Source organism: Scophthalmus maximus, chromosome 16 (assembly GCF_022379125.1).
Source record: "Scophthalmus maximus strain ysfricsl-2021 chromosome 16, ASM2237912v1, whole genome shotgun sequence".
In the NCBI taxonomy this organism is placed as follows: Eukaryota; Metazoa; Chordata; class Actinopteri; order Pleuronectiformes; family Scophthalmidae; genus Scophthalmus; species Scophthalmus maximus.
In genome coordinates this window covers 3,733,874-3,760,146 of record NC_061530.1, presented here as the reverse complement: position 1 = coordinate 3,760,146, position 26,273 = coordinate 3,733,874, and the positions used below count along the sequence as shown (strand labels likewise).

At 42.0% G+C, this 26,273-nt stretch overlaps 1 protein-coding gene across 6 annotated transcripts in view; it reads left to right on the top strand.

Annotated features, from left to right (window-relative positions):
• Window positions 1-26,273, top strand: part of ryr2a (ryanodine receptor 2a (cardiac)) — a 149,690-nt gene that overhangs the window by 116,395 nt on the left and 7,022 nt on the right. For 4 of the 6 annotated variants that reach the window (XM_047327633.1, XM_035612945.2, XM_047327631.1 and 1 more), the window contains 24 exons: window positions 1,289-1,362; window positions 4,097-4,114; window positions 7,076-7,156; window positions 7,813-7,901; window positions 8,308-8,436; window positions 8,578-8,682; window positions 8,854-8,935; window positions 9,683-9,841; window positions 10,911-11,065; window positions 11,737-11,952; window positions 12,082-12,354; window positions 13,620-13,826; window positions 13,924-14,238; window positions 15,351-15,421; window positions 16,140-16,290; window positions 16,554-16,640; window positions 17,264-17,521; window positions 17,647-17,777; window positions 17,918-17,960; window positions 18,808-18,941; window positions 19,371-19,431; window positions 19,720-19,866; window positions 21,071-21,205; window positions 24,585-24,741. In XM_047327633.1, the coding sequence (XP_047183589.1) occupies window positions 1,289-1,362; window positions 4,097-4,114; window positions 7,076-7,156; window positions 7,813-7,901; window positions 8,308-8,436; window positions 8,578-8,682; window positions 8,854-8,935; window positions 9,683-9,841; window positions 10,911-11,065; window positions 11,737-11,952; window positions 12,082-12,354; window positions 13,620-13,826; window positions 13,924-14,238; window positions 15,351-15,421; window positions 16,140-16,290; window positions 16,554-16,640; window positions 17,264-17,521; window positions 17,647-17,777; window positions 17,918-17,960; window positions 18,808-18,941; window positions 19,371-19,431; window positions 19,720-19,866; window positions 21,071-21,205; window positions 24,585-24,741 (3,278 nt within the window). The remainder of the gene's footprint in view (window positions 1-1,288; window positions 1,363-4,096; window positions 4,115-7,075; window positions 7,157-7,812; window positions 7,902-8,307; window positions 8,437-8,577; window positions 8,683-8,853; window positions 8,936-9,682; window positions 9,842-10,910; window positions 11,066-11,736; window positions 11,953-12,081; window positions 12,355-13,619; window positions 13,827-13,923; window positions 14,239-15,350; window positions 15,422-16,139; window positions 16,291-16,553; window positions 16,641-17,263; window positions 17,522-17,646; window positions 17,778-17,917; window positions 17,961-18,807; window positions 18,942-19,370; window positions 19,432-19,719; window positions 19,867-21,070; window positions 21,206-24,584; window positions 24,742-26,273) is intronic. The other 2 variants (XM_047327634.1, XM_047327632.1) reach the window with 1 other exon arrangement.

Below are 26,273 nucleotides of genomic sequence, written 5' to 3'. Positions count from 1 at the left end.
TACATTTAAATGAAGACTTGGGCAGTGTTCAGATGTTACTCTCGACAAAGATGGGTTTAAAAGCAAAGCACCATGTCTATGCATGACTCGCTATTTACTAAACTATCCAAATTGTAAATTCAATAAATATGAATCATTGTGATGTGGACCAGGGCATCGAATGCAATGTTACTGACAGACGTGAGGCAGAGCAGTGTGACAGTTAGTCACACAGAATGCCACATTAGTCCTTCTATCCTGTGGGGTAAAAGGTTGCAGCGATGAGTGAATGAGTGAATTACACTGTAACTTACCATCCTGTTGTCATAGCTATAGTTGACAGCAGTTGTTGATGGTGGACCAGAGTATAAGAGAACAATTCTGCTGCCAGGGCACATGAGAGCAGTGAGAGTAGGGGGTTTGTCTTATAATGTATGTATAATAAATGTGACAAGTCTTGTCACATTTATTTACTGACAAACAGCCTGAACTGCACATACACTGCTACACTAGTTCACAGTTGCAGTGCTTTATACTAATTTTCTGCTTCAGTCATTTTCCTCCCATCGTACAAAAATTCAAACTAAAATATCTCTGATACGGGTGCTGCCATCTTGGGCTTTTGACTTCATTTGGAGCCAGAGTCTGCACAGTGGAAAACGATGAGTGGCGGTATCGAGGAGATACACGCAGTCGACCAATCTCATGTCAGTCCCGGCTGTCAATCATAACATTTCCCCCCAATTTAAAAGCATCAAGTAACTAATTAAAACCAAACTTTCACTTGAGCACACATCAGTGTGATGACAACTACCTAAAATGACAGAAACCAAAACCAAAATAAAATTTTACCTGTTCTTTTTGTTCATTTTGGTCCATGCCCCATGCACTAACATGGAGGAGGCAGGGTTTATGACATATTCTGCAGCCAGCCACCAGGGGGCGATCAAGATGATTTGGCTTCACTTTTTGGGGATTTCGTCCATCTTTATACATAGTCTAAGGTCACACCCACGAAAATGATGTAAAATCGTCTGGTAGTCAAGCTAGCTTATAAAGACAATGCTGCTACCACAATTTGGCAATGAATTACAAAGTGGTTGCAACACCAGATCCTCTATGGGACAATGCTGTTCTGACATCAGATGTAAGGAGAGATATTGCTTCCACTTACATATCACCAACTGCTTGTCCTTTTTGCCCTGACGGCACACCACTGCTGTATAGTCCTGAACAGAAAAGGTGCCCAGTGACTGTTAAAGAACATATACCGTAACAGGATTTTGTTTAACACCTGTCTGTGTCTCAGTGTTCTGGATCTAAATGCATTTGAGAGGCAGAACAAAGCAGAAGGATTGGGAATGGTGACCGAGGAGGGATCAGGTAAGCTTTACTATTTTCACACCTTGTAGATTTAATTTTATAGCAACAGAAATAAATGTTAATAAAAGAGGAAGTGCCTACATTATTCAGAAAAAGCCAGACCTGCGTTTCTTCTTCAGGTGCAGCTAAAATTCTTCAATGTCACTTTAATTGACCTCAGCATGGTGCATTTACACTTATGTATAATAATCCAGAGGCCTTTGCCGCTGGGACCTGTGGTTGTAGATTTTAAGGAATTCAAGACGTCAGGATATCCCAGGAAAAGATCTGGAGTGGTCTTCAGGACTCACAATCTTGTAGAATGTCGGACAAATATACCCTGTGGTGTACACATCTTAGATCATATTCTTATTACATAAAGGTTCTCATCATTCTTGATTTTGCTTTGTCCCATTTATCCTGTCATCACTTTGGTTCGGCCTTTTTATTTCAATTTGAATCAGGTGCTAATGCAGTACTACCCGCTGGTCAGACATATTATCAAGTATGATTCCTGCTGTACAAGTGTATGTACTCATGATTTGCCTGTTACATCTTCTGTGTGTGTAGATTTGTAACAAATGTTCACTGTCGTGTTTTAGATTCTGCTACAGTCTACAACACTGCGACATTACAACTTAATAGTAATTATTTGTTTTACTGTTTTGTAGAAGTAGATTTTAAGATTTATTAATCATTTTTGAAATTTTAGCTAATAACAATTAGGGGGCTGTTTGTACCAATGACTGTATATTGATATGGAAGATGCATATCCACTTTCACCCACTGAAATGGAAAATGGAAAAAAAATTAAGCCAAAATATGCCGGATGCTGCCATATTATACTATATATATCAACATATATCAATGTGATAAGAACTCACTAACATGACAGAAACCATCTTTGCAATAAATTATATAACATGTCCCATATACATGGGACATGTTATATACTGCCCCCTTCATAACATGAATATAACAATGCCCTGCCCCCTTCATAACATGAAGGGGGCAGGGCTTATGACCTATAATGCAGCCAGCCACCGCGGGGCAACGGAGAGGTTTTGGCTTCACTTTTGGGAGCTGTCATGTCATCCATTTTTATATACAGTCTATGGTTGGTACATACATTGTTATTTTGTTATAATAGGTGCATCACTTTGTTTTCAGTAATTTCTGGTTTAGAATGGTTGTTCTGGTGCAGTATATGACCTCCTCACACATTTACACATATATGAAGAGTCTTTCCCATTTTTAGCCGAGCAGAGGTGGATGTGGAGTGATGTTATTACTGGAGGTCACAGTGAATCGTTGGGAGTAGAATGTAAAATCAGGTGACCCTTGGTCTCCCACAAACAATCAAAGTTACCTTCCTCGAATCATGAAGGTGATCTTTTCTAAACCCTAACAACGACTGCCATCTGCTCTCAACATAAACCAAGATGTTGCTAAAGTTGGCACAGCACCAAACACTCATGGGATCAATCATGCTTTGGTCACATGGGCTGTTTTGGTAAAGCTGTGTTCAGTGTGTAGACAGAAAGACTTACCTAATGACGTAAGACCTAATAACTGATTGGTCACATATGATAATAACCTAAATACTAATTATGATGACCTATGATTTAAAAATAACAATGTAAAAGTTTAATTTTAAAAAAACAAAAAAACAACCGTGTCTTACGCGGTATGTTGACAGTCCAGATTATTTGTACCCGGCTCACTGTTAAGTTTTATAACCTGTGTAGTGGTTGATTATGGACAAGTCACCAAAGAAAATGAACGGGACATAAGTTCATTAATATATCTTGCTTTATCTCCTGTTTTAGGCTATGGGTAACTGTTGATTTAAGGGTTAGGGTTCGGGTTACCCACTGATCCTCACTTCACCCAATGCATCATTTTGACAACGCTTAAAAACTGGGCCGAGGTAATGCAAGTGTAAGAGAGGATGGGAGCAGTATGGTAACGTAACGTTAGAGAGACGGCTAATGTCCGAGTCATTTGAAAAGCTATATAACTACCTTAAATATTGTTCTTGCTATTACATAAAAGGCAGTCATATGTTTTCGTTTCATGCTCGAAAAACAAATGTAAGTGTGACTGTGAGTGGAAGAAATAACACTTGGCACGATATTATTGCTGACAACAGTAAATGCTCGTAACGTTGTTCTCAGTGAGGTGTTTATTCACCTGCAGCGGGGGTTTTTTCTAACTTTGTTTTTCATAAATAGGTGATTTCTATCCCTGTGTGTCCAGAAAGGAGTAGCAACTCTTCTTAAACCAGCAATTACTAAAACTGACCTTCTGTTATTAATCATGACTGCACCCATTGTAGCAATAACTCAACTAATCATCTTCATCTGATGATGTTCTTTTCTACGGAGCCCTACTTTTCACACCCTCCTCATTGTAAAAATAACTATATATATATATATATATATATATATATGTAAAACCTTAGTAACAAAGCAGGTTCCACATTGATGAACATTCACAGTCAAACAAAGAAAGTGAATAATAAAGCACAACATCTCAGTGGTTATTTTTTTTACTTTTAGTCAGCTCTACACCTTTTCTGTTATTCACCAAACAACTAAATTCGGAATTTTTACAGCTCTTTTCCCTATATGTAATCGTTTTCTTTGTTTCTTACTTTCTCTCTTTCTTTCTTTCTTTCTTTCTTCCGTTCTTTCTTTCTTCCCCCTGTTTTCCTTTCTCATTTTGGTTTACTGCACTATCCTCCCTTCCTCAGTCATCACTCATGAGCGTGGTAATTATGCCTTCTGCCATCTTCTTGTGTGTTGGTTGGTCTCCCTCTCTATCTTTTACTCTTACACTACGGTTGGTTAGTTGTCGTGTCAGTTCTGTCCAGGTCCTGAGTGTAGACCTTCAAACTTCGTCTTACCAGCTCTGTGCTTGTAGCTACTTTCTCTGCCTTACCCTCACCATTCCAATCAGTTTTTCTTTTTCTTTCTTTCTTTCCTTGGTTGTTTTGGTTTGGTTTGGGGGTTTTCTTGAGTGGAGAACAATTACAAGTCACACTCTGGTTGGATTTGTAATTGGGTATTTTTATAATGGTCAAAAGTCTTAGTCCACCTCTGAGTTTTGGTATACAATGTTTCATGTCATTCTTTGTTAAAGTACTCAAGTGATGATGATACAGTGAGGACTTGTTCTGGAACATACCACAGACCAGGCAGAAACAAAAGGTGTAGCTGTGAGCTGTTTACCACCACAACCTGCCATCTATGCCTCCCTCTCAGGATTTGCACAGTATCTGGCACTTACCAATTCAGAGTATTTACCTTCCCCTATCCTCATCCTCCACCCATGCCCTCTCAGTCACGTGGTCCACCTAAAGTCAGCTGGTTGTTTTTGTCCGAGTAATGGAGATGGTTATTGTGCTGGTTGTTTGCTGTTGTGTAGTGTACAGTCCCATTTGTGGTCTCTGCCACGACCTTTGCCTTGTTTTTGACTCACCATGTTAGGGCTGCAATGAATACAAACCAAACCAAAGGTAGATCAAGCTGGAGAATCTAGAATCTAGAATAACAATGGATCAAACGTCTGTGTAGAGTGAAATGTGCATCTTGTGGTGACAACCACTCATGAAATTAGTACAGAGTCTGCAGGTTCACTCAGCTCCGAACTTAGTTTCACTCTCTGCCCTCTCCATGTAAAAAGCCACTGTCCTCAGACAGAAGCCGGTGAACACAGTGAGACATGTGGCCGCCACAGAGCAAGATATTTCCCTCAGAAGGTGGTGGAGAGCAAACACAATGCAAAACAGAAGGAGAATCACCAGTTGGAGACTAGACTAAACCATTTTCTATTTTAAGAGATCATTATTTCATATTGTCAAAAAAACAAACACTGGGGCCTTCAGTTTTGTTTGCACTTTATCTGAAGTTTGCGGTCTTTGTAGAATTTTGCAGCAAAATGCATCAGACCTACCTTGATTTCCTAACTGACCTTAATCTCAGATACGTACTGCAGGTTTGTTAATGCATGCTGACAAGTTAGCTAATGAGGGCAGAAAGTTAAAGGACATGCTTCTTAATTGAGCTCTAACACACTAAAAACGACAATGCAGAGTTAGGAAAAAAAGTTTTTTACTGCTTAATCCAACCGATCTCTTTCTGTAGGTTTATCAGAAAAGAAACTCTTCCAAAGAAAAAGAAATTGCAGCCCTACTATTTTCATCTGTTCCTCTTAAGCGTGTCTCCTCTGTGAGAGGAGGAGGGTGAACTGATCATTTTCTCCTTCCCTCCTCCCTGAGCTGTGTTTTTTTTGTACACAGTGTACTTCATGTACCTTCATGACAAAACCTCATTTGAATAACCTGTCCTCGTCTATGATTTTGTGTTTTGTCTTCTTTTCACCCCAGTACGGCATCATGATTTAGTTGTAGTCATAGTTTTGTGTTCTGTATATCGCTGCAGATAAAAGTTTACGATGGACTAGAAAAAAAATGCTACACGCCCCACAGCTTTTCAATTACACTGACAAAGAAGCGTAAACCCTGTATCTGTCATCTAAACCGCTCCTACCATGTCAGGGTGACAGGACGGCTAGAGGCCCCCTCAGCACTCTCTGGCTGAGCGGCTCGGTGCTCCCTGCTCACAGTGTGGATTGAATGCAACAGTCCTATAGACGGCACTGTCATTGTTATCAAATCTGTTCTCAACCCTTTTCTGTCTTTGTAGCCGTGATTTGACTGATTGCACAGTTATTTCAGCAGATGCAGCGAGATCACTTTTTTTTGTGGTCATCTGCAGAAGTTATATATCACATATTCTGTCATTACGGGCATAAGTGATAAGTGACGGCAAACTTGGCACATTGTGGTGGACTGAGCTGTAGATAAGAAACGTTAGCCTGCATTAAGAAAAAGAAAAACTGCACTTTCAGTCTTGTTTCAGACCCACAGATTTTCCCCCTTCCTCTAGCCCTGTCCACTTTGTCGTCATATTTTCTGGGTGTATTCTGTTCATGTTCATGTCGTTATTGTACTGAGTCGTTGTGTAGTGTCTCATCTCTTTCTGACCTTTTCCTTTTGCATGGTACAAAGCAGCATTTTAGCACAGTCAGAGCAGCTGCCCTCGACTTCCTCAAGGTATTTCTAATCTGTGCAGAATCACAATGGGACCGCAAACCAATGCATCTTATCTCCAACCATGTAAAGACCGCTTTGAATAGCAAAACATGAGCCCAAGTCCAGTCCTGACTGTAAAATGCTGCAGTTTAAAGACCAGTGCACTTCAGTCCACCACCAAGTGCTGTGGCTGCCCACTGCTCATCCAAGTGTGTGTGTGTGTGTGTGTGTGTGTGTGTGTGTGTGTGTGTGCGTGTGTGTGCGTGCGTGCGTGCGTGCGTGCGTGTGTCTGAGAATTGTGTCAGATAAGAATGGTTTCACTGAAAACACTGGGGATTTTGTCACATTAGCTGCATCTTTGAACAGTTCTTCACTCTCCATCTTCTTGTCTTTCTGTCTCTTTCCTGTTTGTTGTTTGCTTTTTGTCTTCTCTGTTCTGACTTTTTTATGTGTATGTGTGTCTGTTCATATGAACGTGTGTGTCTGCGTGTTTGCACATGCTCGGGGTCTTGTGTGTGCCCATGTATGTGCTTGTGCATATGTGTGTCTGCATGTGTGTCTTGCTGTGTACGCGTGTGTGTTTGTGTGTGTGTGTGTGTGCATGTGTGTGTGTGTGTGTTTCTTCTCTCTGGCCAGGTGAGAAGGTCATGCAGGACGATGAGTTCACCTGCGACCTTTTCCGCTTCCTGCAGCTGCTCTGTGAAGGACACAACTCAGGTGTGTGAGCTTGTGCGTGTTCTTTGGGACTGACTGATTCAATCGAGGAACCGCTCGGATAGCTTTATCCATACTTGTTATCGGGTTGGCCCGTCAGGAGAAAGAAACTATCATCGGTACACATACCTCTGCCAAGGTCCACCAGTCTCCTTAAATTCAATCAAGCTTCGCCAAATTGCACACACTCAAAGATATCAGTCTCCTAAATATGCCTGATTAATTATTCTGTTTGGAAATAACCTGGAAAATGTTAAAAAAAAAACAGCATTGAAAATCTTATATGTTTAAGAAAGTGCAAAAAAGCTAAAAAAATGGATCTGCCCCTCTTTCCCGATCCGCGCCAAAGAGGTAATGGCACATGTCCCATCCCTCCACCAAGTTTCATCGAAATCTGTTGGGTAGTTTTTGGTGAAATCCTGCTGACAAACGAAAATGGACTGGGGTGAAAACATACCCTCCTTGGCGGTGGTAATGATCGTCAGTATCAAAGTCAAAAAACACGTGTTTTTTCCATGTCCTAAATAACCAAGAGATTTACTCAGAAGATGAAACCTGTGAATTTATGCAAGCTTTTCTATATTTGGCCACAACAGTTTTTATTTGAACACATTTTTACAAGCAGGAAATTGCCAGAATTCTGTGGTATCCTGTTTCAGATTTCCAGAACTACTTAAGGACGCAAACAGGGAACAACACGACAGTCAACATCATCATCTCTACTGTTGACTACCTGCTCAGAGTCCAGGTGAGTTCCTTCTTCTGACAATCGTACAGTCTGTTCTGAAAAGTCCCACAAGTCAGAAGGATTCATATCATGTGTGCACAGTGGAAGACCACTGTAAAGAGATGGAACTACCATGACTGCAGATAAAAGATATTTCAAAAAAACTTAAGGTCATGTTCATTCAAAAATTGTTTTAATGTGTCTTTTTTTTCCTTTTGCGGTCGTTGCGTATCTCAGATTTATAGATTTCTTAATCAGCACGTTCCAAATTCCCATTCTTCTGCTTTTCCTATTGTATTTACTACTGCTGCTAATCATCAGTTTTTTCATTTTTTTTTATCTAATTGTAAATCTGTCTCATTCTGATCCTCTTTTCATTTCCTTCTCTGTCCCCCCCTTTGTTATCCTCTCCTTCTCTCTCCTCCAGGAGTCGATCAGTGATTTCTACTGGTATTATTCTGGCAAAGATGTTATTGACGAGCAGGGTCAGAGGAATTTCTCAAAGGCGATAAACGTGGCCAAGCAGGTTTTCAATACACTGACTGAATACATCCAGGTAGTTATCACTGCTGAAGTCATTTTATGTAGAGCACATACCTCAGCCAGAATTCATTGCGCTCTTCCTTGGGTCATGTCATCTAAACTCCTGCTCAGTAAAATCGACATGATTGACCCTCTTATGATTTGATGTTTAAAGGGTCCATGCACTGGCAACCAGCAGAGTTTGGCCCATAGCCGTTTGTGGGATGCTGTGGTTGGTTTTCTCCATGTCTTCGCTCATATGCAGATGAAACTGTCTCAGGTGAGCTAAGAAGTGTGTCTCCCCATATTTCATGCCACTGTCAACTATCTGAAAGCAAATGGATTACTATTAACTCATTCCTGAAATGCTTCCAGTGAGTGGCAGCAGAGATACTCACTATTGACAGAAAATGAAGATTTGCTAAATTGTGAGTGTCTCTCTTCACCTAAGGACTCCAGTCAGATTGAGTTACTGAAGGAACTGATGGACCTGCAGAAAGACATGGTGGTCATGCTGCTGTCTATGCTGGAGGGTAGGTTTGTGTTCAAGAGCATTAAAGCGTTCATCATCGACAGAGACACAAGGTCTTAAGCACAGTTAAACTGAAAAGTGTTGATTCTGTCTCAGTAGATGTCAGTGTGACCCTACAAATATTTCAATCATCAGTGTAGACATTTTCTGTACATTGTTCTAGCCACACGCTGGCTGTAAATGATTAATTTGGATGCATTAAAGGAGACAAATTATGCTATTTCAGTTTTTACCTTTCTTCTCGTGTTTTATATTAGTTGTTCTTTTGTGAATGTAATATGTCTGCAAAGTTAAAAAGTCCACGGTAAAGGGAACTCCTTTCCCCAACAGGAAACACTGCTCCTGAAACTCCTGAAACGCCTCATCAGTAGGCCGGCAAATTTGAATTATGAACCTGAATATGAGCATAATATGTCTCCTTTAAGATGAGGGTGTAGATTTATTCATATGAGGTAGAGTACAGCATATGTGCAGCTGAGGATATGAGTGTGGTAATTGTAGATTTTTAGCGGGTAGCTTGCCAGTCAAAATACACAGTTGCAGCTGAAGAGGTGAGAAAAATATGAAGCTAAAACAGGACAATGCTCACTCAGTCTGCCCCGGTCATAGGCAAACAGGTGGCACTTATCACAGAGAGCGCTCACAATATCAGACAAAGGCTTTATCTTCTGCGGATGGTTAAAATGTGTAATGTTTGTGCTATGGTTTCAGGTGATTTCACGACAAACATGTTTTTTTGTTTGATCAGGTAATGTGGTGAATGGAACTATTGGAAAGCAGATGGTGGACATGTTGGTGGAGTCCTCCAACAATGTGGAGATGATCCTCAAGTTCTTTGACATGTTCCTCAAACTCAAAGATCTGACGTCCTCAGATGCCTTCAAGGAGTACGACCCTGACGGAAAAGGCAAGGCTCTCAGAACATTTTCTTTCGTCACATTTGTCATTGAAGAGTCATCCGTCATTAGACTGTACAGAGAGTTACAGGCATTTTGAGCTGTCACGCACCGAGGCGAAAACAGTCAAGTGATTCAATAGTGGGACATCAAACTTACAGGCTGGTAAACAGGAGAACAGGTTGGCGCATGAACCAGAGTGAAACGGGGGAGGATCAGAGAGCGAAGTCCAGAAACTCAAAAGAACAACGAGGACACATACTGACAATGACTGTGAGCAGAGGGCTGCCTTCATACTGTATCGAACTCGTAAGCTCGTGGTTATGACCAATGACTGTATAAAAAGATAGATGAAGTGTGTCTGCTTCCTCCCACTGTACAAAAGTGTAGCCAAAATATCCCGCATACTGGCCCTTCCATCATGCGCTGGAAATGTCACTTGGAGCCAGAGTTTGTGCAGTATTGATTGTGGAGGTAAGCTGTGTCAAGGTACCGCAGATACGCATGCTCGACCAATCTTGAGTCAGTCTCAACTCATGAACCGGATTTTATAGCATCAGAAACGGGAACACTTAAACCACCTAAATTGACAGAAACCATCCTTGAGATTTCGGCCCATGTCCAAACTGCCAACATGGAGGAGGCATGGTTACAGTATGACCTATACTGAAACCAGCCACCAACATGTTTTGATTTCACTTTTGGGAGTTGTCATGGTTTCCATCGTTATATACAGTCTATGGTTATGACATGTTAAGTCATGCACACTTGATTGATGCTTGATGTTCAAGTGGTTAAGTCATTAGAACACAGTTGAGCTGATAGGCATCGGCAACATGGACTCTGCGGAGGCTAACAACCTCAGGGGGTAATGTCATTTAGGAAATACAAAGGCATAATGACAGAGGGAAAACATTAGACCATTAGAACATCAACATTCCTCAGACATTATTATGAAATAACGTCAGGTGACTTGCACTGAAGGGAAACAGGGTACGAACGCAATGGACAGGTCAGGTGGATGGAGAGCCCAGAGACAAACTGTGACAAAAAGTTGACAATGTAGAAATTCTTTGACAGGTGTCATCTCCAAGAGGGACTTCCACAAGGCCATGGAGAGCCACAAACACTACACCCAGTCTGAGACGGAGTTCCTGCTCTCCTGTGCTGAGACTGATGAGAACGAACTCTTGGATTATGAAGAATTCGTGGAGCGCTTTCATGAGCCAGCCAAGGTAAATTGCTTGATGTTTACAGATGTTTAAAGAGGCTAAAAAAAAGGGCCTTAAGCAAAGTCCAAATGTAAGCCCATCCGAATGATTAGAATCTTTTATTAAAATCTATTTTTAGAGAGTTGTTCAATCTCACAAGGAGTTTAGAAGGAAATCCCTCTTCTCTGTCTTCTCTTTTCTTCTGCCTTTCAATTTGTTTGACTGGATAAAGGAGTAATAAACATCAGAATAGAACTGGTAATTTGATGGAATTATCAGCTCAGTCAAGAGTAGCCAGCTCAGTTTGTTTTTTCTTGCTTTGGAGGAACATAAATGAGTTAGGTTAAGATGAGATTAGACTGTGAGCACATTGAAAAGAGAATACCACAAACTCTTGAGTTGATACTTTTTCAACGTTTTACTCATTTGAATCACAACATTATGCTTGGAAACTGCCTCAATATTTCCTGCATTGTGTCAAAGTATTTTAAAGTGTCTAAAGTCATTCGTGGCGTGGCTGTCGCTGGCCATGATTACAGACCCCGGAGATGTAGACCTGAGAAATTTCCTTTTGATTCTGAGAGAATTTCGTGATATTTTGAGAAATTCCTTATGGCGTCCTCCTCATTCATCGCACAGATGTTGAGTTAAACTTACGTAGTGACTTGAATCATTCATAAACTCTGATTCTCAAGGATATCGGCTTCAATGTGGCGGTTTTGCTGACCAACCTGTCGGAGCACATGCCTCATGACACCCGGCTGCAGACCTTCTTGGAGTTGGCAGAGAGCGTCCTCAACTACTTCCAACCCTACCTTGGCCGGATCGAGATCATGGGCAGCGCTAAGCGCATCGAGCGCGTCTACTTTGAGATCAGCGAGTCCAGTCGAACGCAGTGGGAGAAACCTCAGGTAAAGATTGTGACGTTTTTGAGTTTTTTGTCACTTCACAGAGACACAACTTGATTTGGTTGAAGTGTTCCTTGGTCACAGCAGATCGCCTCGCGGCTCCCTGTTCTAACTCTTTTCCCCTCTACCCAGGTCAAAGAATCCAAGCGTCAGTTCATCTTTGATGTAGTGAACGAGGGAGGCGAGAAGGAGAAGATGGAGCTGTTTGTGAATTTCTGTGAGGACACCATCTTTGAGATGCAGCTGGCTGCCCAGATGTCTGACGCTGGTGAGCGCTCAGCGGTGAAGGAGGAGAGTGAGCGGGAGAAGCCGGATGAGGAGAATCCTGAGATGGGCTTCTTCTCTGTTACCACTGTCTGCATGGCTCTGGTAGCACTGCGATACAACGTCATGCTACTGATAAAGGTGAGAGCCCCTGCCCCTCCCTCCAAACGCAGCAGCAGTCACTAGGGTGTGGGAGTGTTTTAAAGGGAAGGGATAAACTTCTTTTTTTTTCCAGAGGGTGAGAGAAATCTGAGTGTTCTGCATCTGTCAGAGACAAAATTCCTGGGTGGATAAATGCAGAGGAAACTAAGATATTTCTTCTCATCTCATTCTCAGAAAAAAAAAACTACTAAAATACAACTTGTTACTCTTCCTCTGAAATGTGCTGAATCTATCACATCTTTCAAGACAGAAGATCAGGCTTCTGAATTAGACAGCAGTTCACCTGATACGCTTTTGTTAGACTGTGCGGATCTACCACATCATGGCACATGGATGTGAATTGTTCACACACAGTGATTTGTTTTTATCATTAGAGTTTGCTAAATGGAACATCTTGGTTTCTAGTGGAGCCCAATGAAAAGTGCCACCGATCACACAGCACACTAGTCTCCTACTGACAGGCCAGTAGGATTGCTGTCAGTGTGTAGCCTGGGACCGGAGAGAAGCGACCAAGGCTACCGCTGATGAACGAGCATTTGACTTATAGTACCCAACATTAAAAAAAAATTCACGTCACTCAACAGACGTAACTGTAACAGGTGGAGACTGAACCCAAGAGCAGTACACCACGGGGAGAGTTGGTAATGTCCTTTATAACAGCAAACCAGCAGGTTGGCAGGGAAAAACAGGCTAAAGGCAGCTTGTAGCAAATACCAGACAGAAGAGCAGGCAGGCAGACAGGAATCCGGCACCACTCAGACAAAGCTGGGGGTCGGGGACAAACGGCAGAGACGCTTACCGGGGCAGAGACGAGGCAGGGAGGTCCGTGTGATGCAGGGTCGAAGCTGGAGTGGGAAATTACTGGAGCCAGTATGGAGATGAGGACTGTGACAGTTACATGATTTGTTGCTCTCACTAGTTCAAGGTCTATCCAATTGCGTCCGGAGGAATTTTGGTGTGCGTTCATTGGTGACCCCTCTTGGGAATCGAAAATGAACCTAGGGGTACCAGACTATGGCAATGCGTGTGTGTTACAATTATCACTCACTATAATGACAAATCATAAACATTCGCAGAACCCTTTAGCCAATCATTAGTGAGCTAGCAGGCCTGAGGTCCTCTGTGGTTGGTTCAGTGCACATAGAGGTTCACCAGGGATCCGCAGTGTTGTGGTAGATTTCCGCCTGTTTGGGGACTGTTGATGTTACATCTGTGTTTCATTGAAACTTTATCTCTGTTTTCAGGTGCTGTCCATGAAGAGCCTGAAGAAGCAGATGAAGAAGATAAAGAGCATGACGGTGAAGGACATGGTGACCACCCTGGTGTCCCTATACTGGTCAGTGTTGCTGGGCCTACTCCATGTGGCGTTCAGTGTGGCCCGAGGATTTTGCCGAATCTTCTACAACACCTTCATGGGCGGCAGTCTGGTGGAGGGGGCCAAGACCATAAAGGTTATTGTTCATGATTTAAAAACAATAGAGCAGTGTCATGAAACAAACTAAATACACTAAGAGCTGTTCTTCACACCTACACTGCCATCGTCCCCAGGTGTCAGAGCTATTGGCCAACATGCCTGACCCCACCCAGGACGAGGTGCGGGGTGAAGGGGAGGACAGAGAGAAGAGACCGTCTGACCGCAGCTCCCCAAAGGAGGACCTGGCTGACCTGGCAGTCAACACCAGTGAGACGGAGCTGCTGTCAGACATTTTTGGTCTGGATCTAAGAAGGGAGGGGGGGCAGTACAAGATTACCCCCCATAACCCCAACGCCAGTCTGACTGAACTGCTTAACTCCCCGGTTCCCTCCCCAAACCCACCAACCCCACCCACAGCACCCCCACCTGAACTCAGGCGAAGGCATCAGGTAAAAAGAAAAAATTGTTGTTTTAAACTTTTCTTTCTTTTCCTTATTGCTCTCTTTCTTCTCAGTTTTCTTTTTACACAGTCTACAGTCTGTCGTGTGGACATATCTAAAAAACAGTGATATTCTGCTTCATGTCATTTAGGACTAGATAAGCTAAGAGAAACAACTCAGAGAGATAATAGTCAATGTCAGCCTGCTAACATTTGTAACCAATTATAAACCAAAGCGTCGGACAAATTCAAATGTGACCCAATGATGGCGCCAAAGTCAGAGTTCCGCCAATACAAGCATCTCAAAATTTTGAGTGTGAACAAATATGCAGCCAACCCTCAGGGAAGAATCGAGATGTCTTGGCATCACTTTTGGGAGCTGTCATGTCAATCATCTTTATATACAGTCTATAATTGGTACATAAAGTGTTACCATGAAATAATATTTGCTTTAATAATTGTTTCTTTTTAGTATTCCCTTGGTTTAAAAACTTAATGCTAGAGCAGGATATGACCTCCTCACACACTCCAATTTCATCTATGAAGATAAATAAAGACCAGTTCCCATATGTAGCTTAGTAGATGTGGATGTGGAGTAAAGTTGTTAGTCACAGTGAATCTATGGAGTCAAAGTTACTGTCCTCAAAACATGAAGGTGATCTTTTCCGAAACCCTAACCATCTTTATACATTATAATGTGTAGGATTGTAATGTGCACCATAGTGATAGTGACACATGGTCATGACTAAATCATCAACAATTTTAAAGACTAAGGTGAAAACACTTATTTTTTATTAAAGGTTTAATTTTCAAATATTAATCTACGCAATCTGATCATCTCTCTTTGCGTGCATGTGGCTTGATAAGATTTGACTGACAGTAACTTAACAGCCCACCAGTTGTCTCCAGATTGTGACTCAGGGTCACTCAGTGCTGATCCTGACTGGTTCAAGGAGGCGACAGGTTTTCAGGGCCTAAATGCCATGAAGTTCATTCATTCATTCATTCATCGTCTACCGCTTTATCCATTTAAGGGTCGCGGGGGGTTGCCATGAAGTTAGCACAGCTAAAATCCTCCTCTCACAAACTGACTTGTTTGTCTCATGTTGTTTTCTATATCAGTCTAAGGGTTCTTCCTCAGAGGAGAAGGAAGCAACACCGGAGGATGAATGCGAACCTGAGAAACCATCAGTGTATGTACACATGTTATGATATCTGGGAGCTACAACAAGACAGTGTGCATGGACAGTGAAGACCTTACACTACATAGTCATATAAATGCCAATAGCCACAGTTATCATTATCAGTACAAGTAAAATATGACAGAAGTTGGGTTAGCCTCCCTGAAGAGTTCCAGTATTTATATTAAAGGATGTTTGACTGTCTCTGGCCCCTCATTGGAGGGCCTACCCTTCACCTAATGTGCTAGGGGTGACTTAGGCATTTAAATTGCATTTATTTCCTCTGAAAACAACACATTACATTATTTAGCATGAATAGTATTTGTTGAATTGGAAGCAACAAGAGAAAAAAAACAAATCTTTTTTCTTTCCCTTTTTTTTTTTTACTTTGAGTCACATTTTCATCAATAGATGAAGGTCCTACTTAGGTCACATGATGATGTTGACATTTGTACTACATACATGTCCTTACAACCAAGACCAACATTGCAGTAGTTTATCATTAATTGTTTGATCTCATGTTTTTATTCATGAATAAATGCGCCAATAAATAGTTTATTTGTTATATTAAAAATATTTACTTGGTGTGTTAATCTATGTAGGAGGTTTGAGAGCAGTAGCGGTTTGTACTGTACAGTAGCAACCTGGTGTGATAACCTAAATGAAATAAATGAGTGACGGCACAGACAAGCGGTACTGTATTGTTAGCTGTGTTGTGTTGTTCCTTTAGGGCTGGACATGTCGATGAAAAGGAGAAACAACAGAAGGATGAGAAGATGAAGCCAAAAGTACGAAGGCATCACTCGTCGAGGTCTGATGAACCAGATCTGCAGGAGTCTGCATTCTTGAAGAAGATCATAGCCTACCAGAGGAAACTGCTGGTACAAGATACTCTTTTTCTGTACTTTTCCCACCGCCATGAACTCTCTCTGTCTACTCAGTGTTTTTTCCACTCCAACTTTGTATTGAAGGAGTTTAAACAAATGCTGCTTACATACAGCGTGGACAGTCATGTTAATGCATACATATGTGAACAGCACAGTTTTAAAGCATGTGATTATATTAGGAGTTGGATGTGTGAAATTGAGGGCTCTTTCTGTAGCTGGGAAACACCTTAGTTGCTCCTCTTTCTGTCCCCCTGCAGAACTACTTTGCCAGGAACTTCTACAACATGAGGATGTTGGCTCTCTTTGTTGCCTTTGCAATCAACTTCATCCTCTTATTCTATAAGGTAATGCTACAGTATGCCAGAGATTGTTTTTGCTGTTGGTAAGAGTTGGAAAAAAATCGTTCTTCACAGACCTTCCAAGAACATTCCGAAAAGTCTTGTAGCCCTTGTATTGTAAAAAAAAACAAAAAAAAAACACCGTCCATTACCTGCTCAGCAGCAAACAGCACACAGATACTGTCAGGGAGGAACATTTTCCTGCTGAAGATCCAGATCCACCCCCCCCCCCCCAAACATCATAATGTGCACCTTTAATTTGTGACTTACAGCTACAGTGGTTGTTGCTCTTCAAATAATGGTTGTGCAAATGAATGCATTGTAATACACAAAACATACAAAACAATAAGGACAAACAGTTTTAAAGTAGTAACAATGAGCATCTCCAGGACAATGTCATAACAAACATGAAATTCAAAAAAACTTGCTGCCTATTGCAAAGCTTGGGGGAGGGGCTTCTTAAAATGAATGAACCCATCTCTGTGAGGCTCAAGAAACAGGTGGGAGGTTTTTACAAAGGTGGCACAAACTCCAGCATTGCGCACGCGTTGCTTTCATCATATCTAGCCAATATGTGGACCGTAATGTTTTTTGTTCTTTCAAACCCAATGAATTCTCCCTACTACCAGGTGTCCACATCCTCATCTGTGGTTGAGGAGAGGGAAGTGGCGTACACCAGCAGCCAACCAGATAGTAGTATTCAGTGGAATCCACTGGGTGAGGAAGCAATGGAGATGAAGGATGAGACTGGGGAGCCCCGCAAGCCTGTCACAGTCCGTTTTGTCCTGGAGGAGAGCACCGGATACATGGAGCCCATGCTACGCATCCTGGCCATCCTGCACACTGTCATCTCCTTCTTCTGCATCATTGGATACTACTGTCTGAAGGCAGGATACCTACTGTTGATATACAGCAGAGATGATTGAAACAAATACTGGAGTCTGTTTCAATCAATTGTCACGTGTGTGTGTGTGTGTGTGTGCGTGTGTGTGTGTGTGTGCGGGCGCTGTAGGTGCCACTGGTGATCTTTAAGCGTGAGAAGGAGGTGGCCAGGAAGCTGGAATTTGACGGCCTTTACATCACAGAACAGCCGTCTGAAGACGATATCAAGGGACAGTGGGACAGACTGGTCATCAACACACAGTGAGTACACCCTCTGTGTCTCTGTGAGATTTGTGTGTACATGAGAGTAAAGTGGGCAGTAAGCGATTAGCTAAAGCAATTTTCGAAATTCACCTATAGAGATAATGTCACTCACGAGGCTCTTATCCTGTGACTTCCAGATCATTCCCCAACAACTACTGGGATAAGTTTGTGAAGAGGAAGGTAGGTGTCACTGTCACTCACCATATGCAACATAGCCATGGAGTTTATTCATCGAGCCATTTTAGCTCGGAACAGCAAGGGTTTGAGTTTTAGCCACAGTGAGTTTAGGTTTTCTGAAGATCCATAATATATTCATTCATTATAATATACCATATAGAGATTTGTTTTGGACTGTAGAAGCCATACGACAGTTTTAGACAGTGGTTTGATTCACACTCTTGGAGAAATGTTATTAATGTTCTTGTCTCTAATCAGTAACATCAAATTACAAAACAACTGTTCACCACACACATCAGTACAGTGTCCTGTAGTGTACATACTCGTGACAGTGGGAGCTGTGCACCACATAGTCACTCTCTCCCTCTCTCTCTCTCATACACACACACACACACACACACACACACAAACACATCTCTCTCTCTCTTTTTAGTGATGAGCCACTGAGTGACTTTTATATTATCAGTTTAGGCTGTGCTGTCCAGGTTTTCTTAAAAAAAACTCAAACAGTATTTTATTTTTCAAGGGTATGGTTCTTCAGCATGCTTCCAGTTTGGTTTGCGACTCTTTCAAATCTTTAGATGTTGTCTGTTTTTTTCTGGAGGGGGGGGGGGGGGGGGGGGGGGGGGTATTAAACTACGACTACACAGGGACAGTGAGGCTGGCATCAGTGAAAATGGTAGACAGCGAAAGTACTGGACAGCTTTTTTCTGTGCTGTCCAGTGCTCGAAAAAGCTCATCACCTTATCATCTGTCCTTTTGTAGCCGTAGTTTGATTTAAAAAAAATGCTTCATTAAAACCTTGCACTGCTTAATAGCGTTTCATCAAGACATGCTTCCTTCTCCTCAGGTGATGGATAAATATGGGGAGTTTTACGGCCATGACCGCATCAGTGAGCTGCTGGGAATGGACAAGGCCGCGCTGGACTTCAGTGATGCGCACAAAAAGAGAAAGCCCCGGAAAGACAGCTCACTGGCTGCTGTGTGAGTCTGTGTGTGTACATCACTTTACACTGAGGGCAGGTGCAGTAAGGTTTGTAATGTAATTCTGTGATGGGCTGACTAGAGTTTGTCTTATACGGAGGAGGCCAGACTCACAAAAGAAAAAAAATACTTCTATAGGCGAAAAAGGCAGAAATGTTTAATGTTGTTCAGACAAGTACCCACACAGCATTTGGACAATTCATCCAGACACAATGAAATGATGCATTATCTACTGCACATATGGAGGAGGCCCACAAGCCAATCACAAATCTAGTTTGAGAATGGGAGTTGATTGAATTGTACAAGCAGGATTCTTTTTTTTCACCCTGAGAGTAAGCTCTGCCTTTGAGGTCAAACTCAGGGCAAAGAAAAAGGGGGCTTACACATGATCATCCTTTGTAATCCTCTCTGGCTCTCTCCTGCTAACAGGCTGAACTCCATTGATGTCAAGTACCAGATCTGGAAACTGGGGGTTGTATTCACAGACAATGTAAGCATCCGTAAACGCAATCAGTCATAATCACCTCAGAGTTCACATGCTAATGACATATTTTTTTTATTTTCATGGTTTTATTTTTAAATTGAAATTGTGCAGCAATCATGGATAAAATATGCTATTTATGTTTTTGTTTTTCTCAAAATTTATTTGATTTCTCCAAATCATCTTGATGATTTAAATTCTTTAAAGTACAAGTTCACATCTTTTGCCTCTGTACCAGAGGAATTATGTTGCCTTCTTTCATTTCTTCTAATCCCCCCCCCCCTTCCTTTCCTGCAGTCCTTCCTGTACCTGGCCTGGTATATGACCATGTCCATCCTTGGTCACTATAACAACTTTTTCTTTGCTGCCCATCTGCTCGACATCGCCATGGGTTTTAAGACACTGCGCACCATCCTGTCCTCAGTCACACACAATGGCAAACAGGTAAACAACTACACTGTGTACTGATGCTGTCACTTTATTGGGCTGTAGATTTCAATTTACACAAATTGCCAAATTATTATTTTTTAATTCATTAACTAAACTATTCACCCTTTGCTGTGATCATTTGCGTCTTTTTGCTTTAAAGGAGACATATTTATGGAGTTATTTTACTATCTTTATTCAAGAGCATGGTCTGTCGGTTGGTGCGCATTACTTAGTGACTTCACGTTCAGATTTGTCATTCTTTCCTTCAAAATCTGCCCTCGCACTCAAATAGCTCCTTCTTGTGCTCAAATTGTTACTTCCTGCATTCACATTTATTCTGCTTCTGCTCAAACTGTACGCTTGTGCGCAAATATATTGTTGCTCGTTCTTCGATTATGTTGCTGCTCGCACAGATTTCCTGCTCTCAGCTTCGACTCTTCTCCTCGCACTCGCACTTCTTCTGTGCGCTCTCTTGAGGTTTGGATCAAGACAAAGGTATAAAACCTTTTTCTAAAGCGGGGTGTTCCCAGGAGAACATTAACTGTCAAATGGAGTAAGACTCTTACTAGAGTTGACTGTCCAGATAAACTGAGTAACTGGACAAGAATGGCCTTGGTCCGTAAGTTGACCAAGAACCCAACAGTCTCTCCAGCAGAACTTCAGTCCTCTGCAGAGCTTGAGGACCTGCTGGAGGGATGACTATCTCAGCATCTCTCCATCAATCAGACCTGTATGGTAGAGAGGACAGACTGAAGACACTGAGTCAAAGACAGTGGATAACTGCCTGGAGTTGGAGTGAACACGAGGACAAAGATTCTCATAAGACAAAAAGACAAGCAGAGACGTAAGATGACCAGAACGTATAACTGCTGCCGAAGTTTCTTCAGCAAATCACTGAATTAAATCTTGTATAATGCTTCTGTTAAGAAAAATAAATCATAAATAATAATCCTTACAAATACTAGAGGGCCTTCGCCAGCGTCCTGCTGGTCGGCGCTTGGGCCCTAACAAGTTAATAGGCAGAACAATTAGTGCAGATACAGTCAGTCACCAGATGCACAAGTGGTTTTCAACAAGCACATTGACATATAATTAACATAAAGCCATATGTCATTTTCCCCATCAGAGTGATGAATATTGTGTTAGCATTAATAAGTAATAATTATTATCAGACTCTGTTGTGCATCACAGCAGCCTTGTCTCTGCTTCTGTCTTCCAGCTGGTGTTAACAGTTGGCCTGTTAGCAGTGGTCGTGTACCTGTACACAGTAGTTGCCTTCAACTTCTTCAGGAAGTTCTACAACAAGGGCGAAGATGGAGAACTGCCCGACATGAAGTGTGACGACATGCTGACAGTGAGTACGATGGATGTGTTGGTTTCAGCACCGCTGATGCAAACACACAACATACCGGACGTGTTTTTTTTTGTTATGGGAAAAGGCAGGAGAAACTTCACGTTGGCGGTGGGTGTTCCCACATTGAGATGTACGGAGCTGGGCAGCAGTCCTGTCGAGGAAGGTAGTGTCGCGACCTGTTCTCAGAAATGTTTATCTCTGATGAACTTTTTTAATGAAAAGGATTTGAAGATTGAAAAGGTACCCTTGTCATCTAACGTGGTGGAGTTTTACACATGAAGACCATGACCAAAACGTTTCAGCGATTCAGCCTCTTTGCTCCGAGCAGGGACTCTCTCGTTATTCTCGCTGATAATGTCAGTAAACCCTGTCTCAAAGTAGGAAGTATCCTGTGGAGCACGTCAGTAAACAGGGTCCAGCTCCATTTATGGACTGAAAGTCGTGGGTCAGAGCTTTTTGTCTGACAGTGTTCACCCTCAGGCTTTGTCTACGGTCCAGCTGAGCTGCTGCAAGATTACATGGTCTTTTTTTTTTTGTCCGTTCTTTTTCAGGCATCTGTTAGTTTTGCAGGAGTATCAGCAGTAGACATGACAGCAACGATGAAGTTCATGCTCTCAACCTGAGGCTTTTTTAATATTCTCTCTTTTATTTCTATAGTATGTCGCTCCACAAAGAGATAATGGCAAGTCGGGAAACATGTTTCAAGCAGGTTAACTAGAGAATGCAGCATAAGATACTATTAGGAATCATCCTGGTTAAAAGACCTGCTTTTTAAATGTTTGTGGTATATCCTTTTACAGTTGCACAAAGGTTATAATGCATGTTAACTTGCATTACCAGGTAGGAAGTGTAACCATGTGACATATAAGTCCACATGTTATCAGTGATGGAGGGAGGACTCAGGTAAAGACAGAATGAATTGCAGCTGTGATGATGCTATTCCCTGATGCCAAGGCATCTGGAAGAAATACTATATAAGGGCTCTACGTTGTGTTTTCTGGGACTGGGAAGAGGAGGGGGCGCCTTCTGTCACCCGGAAATTTCAGGACACACACACTCTAATCCTCTGTAGTCAGCCACCCATAGCATTCCATAGAGTTCTTCTGTTTCCTATTAAGGGGCCAGAGGTGGCAGCTCCGCCTGGTCTGCAGCAGCGGCGGGGAACCTTGCTCCTGTCGGGGCCCATTTCCATTCTTCTTACATCCTTCACAGACCTATACCATATTTCATTTCATAACACATTTCTCTCACGTCTGATGAGATGGCTGGAACAGCTTCTCTTTTCACAAGGTGTCTGATGATGGTGATGATGATGATAATGATGATGCTACTAATAATGTTTTTAGCTATATCTTCCACTGCTTTTTCAACGCCTTGTTCCATATCATTAATCCGCTCTTCTACAGTTCATTGAGCCAAACTGACTCTTTGGAACAATTTGACTTTGCCTGCCTCCAGCAGCTCCACAGCAGCAACAAGGCTCCTTAAAATGATTTAAAATTCTTAGCTATCTGCTTGCACACCACAAAACCCCCCTTGTAACATTGTTCATCGTCAGGATTTGAAAGCTGCTTGTTGGACCCAAACTCAGCTTCAGCACATTGAAGGGGCAGTAAGCGATTTTGGAGAAAGCTTGTCCCTCTCATTGTTGTTGTTGTGTTTCTACTGGTCTGGCCGGGCTGCGAACCCTTGCCACCTCGGGTATTGGAGCCCGATCTGTAAGTTAAAGCGCCCCCCGCTAGCATGTCTCTTAAGTTGTGTGGTGCGGCCAGCACCATTTATTTACAGAGCCAGGGCAGCGCCGAAAACCCTGTTTTTTTTTGGCGCTCACAGAAGCGACAGCCAGCGGACGGTAAGGAAATATTCGCTGATTTTTACAAAAAGTGAATTGCTTTAGGATCGCTTACTTCCCCTTTAATAAGTGTTTGTCCTAAAATTCATCCTGTTCAGGTTTTCCAGCTGTAATGATGAAATGTCTCTCAGGTTATACAGTGTATGGTCCAGAAGCTGGAGGTTTCCAACCCCTGGTGTACAGGAAGTACTCTCTCCTCTCTTCTCTTATTTTTTTCACTCAATCTACAGCTTACCGTTTAACATCCAAAAGTCTTTGTCCCTCTCTTTTTTTCTTCCCAGTTTTTCAACTGAGTCTGACTCCTCCTGTGTTTGAGCTGTTTTTGTAGATTTTTGCTCAATTTTGGTTGATTATTATAAAGTCCCCCTCCACTCAAAAAAGTGTTTTTCTACTGTTTCTGTCCTCTGAAATGTCTGACATTGACTATTGGGACTTGTATCTGAGCAAATCTTGTCCCTATAGAGGTGATTTCACGTTCCTCTCCTGGAGTAGGAGATGTCTGTACACTTCTCTGCAATTTGAAATTCAAACGAAGCCTGGTCAAGCTATATTAAGTACGTCACAAATACAGAAAACCAATCGCTGTTGAATATGCAAATGTAGGCAAAGAAACCGGAAACTTCCAGTGCACGCAGAGGAAGCGCATCCACGAGAGGACGGCAGGTGTGTCAGCAGACAGCTAGCGTTAGCATTAGCAGTTCGTGAAGGGTTTATGGCGGAATCTCGCCGATGTTGCCGCTAGCCATCTTGCTGCGCACATTCTTCCACCTGCCAACCTAGCACCTAGGTTTTTTTTAAATTTAATTTTATTACTTTTCTGGGGGTAAACAGTGTTAAACAAAATATTAGGCATGGCAGATTAGTCTAGAATCCTAAACGTGAATGGAAGGGATCTTTAAATGATAAATGGACTGCATGTATAGAAATGTCATGCTGTTAAAAGGGAGTTTTTTTCCTCCATGGTTGCCAAGTGCTTGCTCATTTTGGGTTTCTCTGTAATATTGTGGCCTTGACCTTGGCTTTGAGATAATGTATTCTGTGATTTGGCACTATACAAATAAAATTGAATTGAATTGAATTGAATTGAAAGCGATTTACAGCATAGTTGACATTCACGCATTCACACAGCGTTTGTTTATTTATCGCTTTGTCTACTAGTCAAGCATTTAATCATACGCTGCTGGCACGGCCGTCAGGGATTCAGAGTCTTGCCCAGGACCCCCCGATTAGTGGACCACCTGCTCCAACTCCTGAGCCACAGCCGCCCCAACTGTCCCATCTGCTCTTTGTGTACATATGGAGAGAGAGAAAAAAGCATTTTCAATGTTAATGTCAGTGTGTAATAAATAAAAATAACTGTAAAAACAGCTGCCAAACAGCTTTATTTTTTTCTGAAGTTAATTTCAAATCAAGTCAGATGCCCAATATCACAATTTTGCCTCAAGGATTTAACTGATTTACGGATTTAATCTGGATCTGGATTTAATCAACCCGTCCTTCCTGCGTGTCTCTTGCCCTCTCTCTCAGTGCTACATGTTTCACATGTATGTCGGTGTGAGAGCAGGCGGGGGGATCGGTGACCAGATTGAAGACCCAGCAGGCGACGAGTACGAGATCTATCGCATCATCTTCGACATCACCTTCTTCTTCTTTGTCATCGTAATCCTCCTGGCTATCATCCAGGGTGAGAAACACACACACACACACACACACACACACAGACCACCAGCAAGAACCTGCCAGACAAATTACAAGGAAGTATATGAACGTTTCCCATACATACACAGAGAGGTTTGTGTCTGTGGCCTGACTCTTTTTTTTCCAATAAATGCATGAGTATTATTATTGATTCTAAATATTGTTTTGATATTCTTTTCAGCAATGAAGTAATGTTTATTTCTTATTATGGGGCCTTGCGCCCTAAACATATGATGTGGCACCATCTAGTAATGGTAGCAGTTAACAATAACTGGTGAAAACCTAGCAACAGACAGAATGAACATTTTTTCCAAATGTTTTTGCATTGTCTTATTTTAGTAGCGAGACAAATTTGTAAGTTTATATATAGTTCAGTTACACGTTTCAGGCTCAGCACTACAGCACACTCAGTTTGAAATAAATGAATGGATTAAAGAGCCGAGTCTCAGCTGTAATTCGAGGCTGTTGACCTCAACATGGACAGAGGTGTGTGGGAGATGCAGCTCTTTAAATACACTGTGCATACATTTTTGGGGGGTTCAAAAGTAATTGGACTCTCGGCTACTTAATGTTTGTTGGGCCTCTGATTCCATTTATTATAAGTTCATGGCTGAGATTCGACTGATTGACGTTCAAAGCAGGGTAATATTTTATACATCTTCAAACGCGTTTCAAGAGGATCTTTAAAACAACTTGTCTGTCTTATCGCTGCCATCTTCACAGCACAGCAGACAGTTTGACTTGTCAAAGCAAGAGCAGCAGTGCCCGTAGACCAGTATGCTCAATGACCCTAGAAGAACTACATGGAATGCTATTGATTATACCAGTGTTTTTTTTCCTACTCTGGACACTATTCTAATGTTACATGTAATATACTTTGTTTCATATCTACATCTAGAATTGTGATCATTAGTGTGACAAAGCACAACTGGATAGAACAGAAGATGGTGTTTCCATTTAATGTTTTCCTGTGCAAATCACTGGAGGAGAGCGGGAGAAGTTTTCATGAAGAAAAGCGCTGAAACAACAATATCACCTTCGCCACTGTATGACAGACTAGCATCGCCCCTTTGCTTTTTGTGACTGTTTGACATTGTTTTGTCACCAAAAGCACAAACTGTCCTCATACTTTGTAAGGATCCGCTTGACACTACAGATTCTGACAGCTGACAACAAGCTTACAAATGCGCAGCACTCAACAAACACATTTAATGTTCAGGTTTGTCTGTCGTTGCTTTGATAGTTTTGGTTTAACATATCACATGGTGCACGACAGACAGATGCTCCCGTACTTCCATATACTCACACCTGCTATACTGAATGGACAAGTGCATTCACGCTGAAGAAGTGTGATAACATGGACAAAAAGTTGAGTGTGAAATTCTGGACACTTCTCACCCTGAACGGTCGCCACCTTGGTTATGTACCAGGGGAAGAAGAGCCACTAACTTTTTCAAATGGCTGGCGAGGGAGGAGGGCAAGTCCTCAGTGCAGATGGCAACGATTTTCATGTTGCAT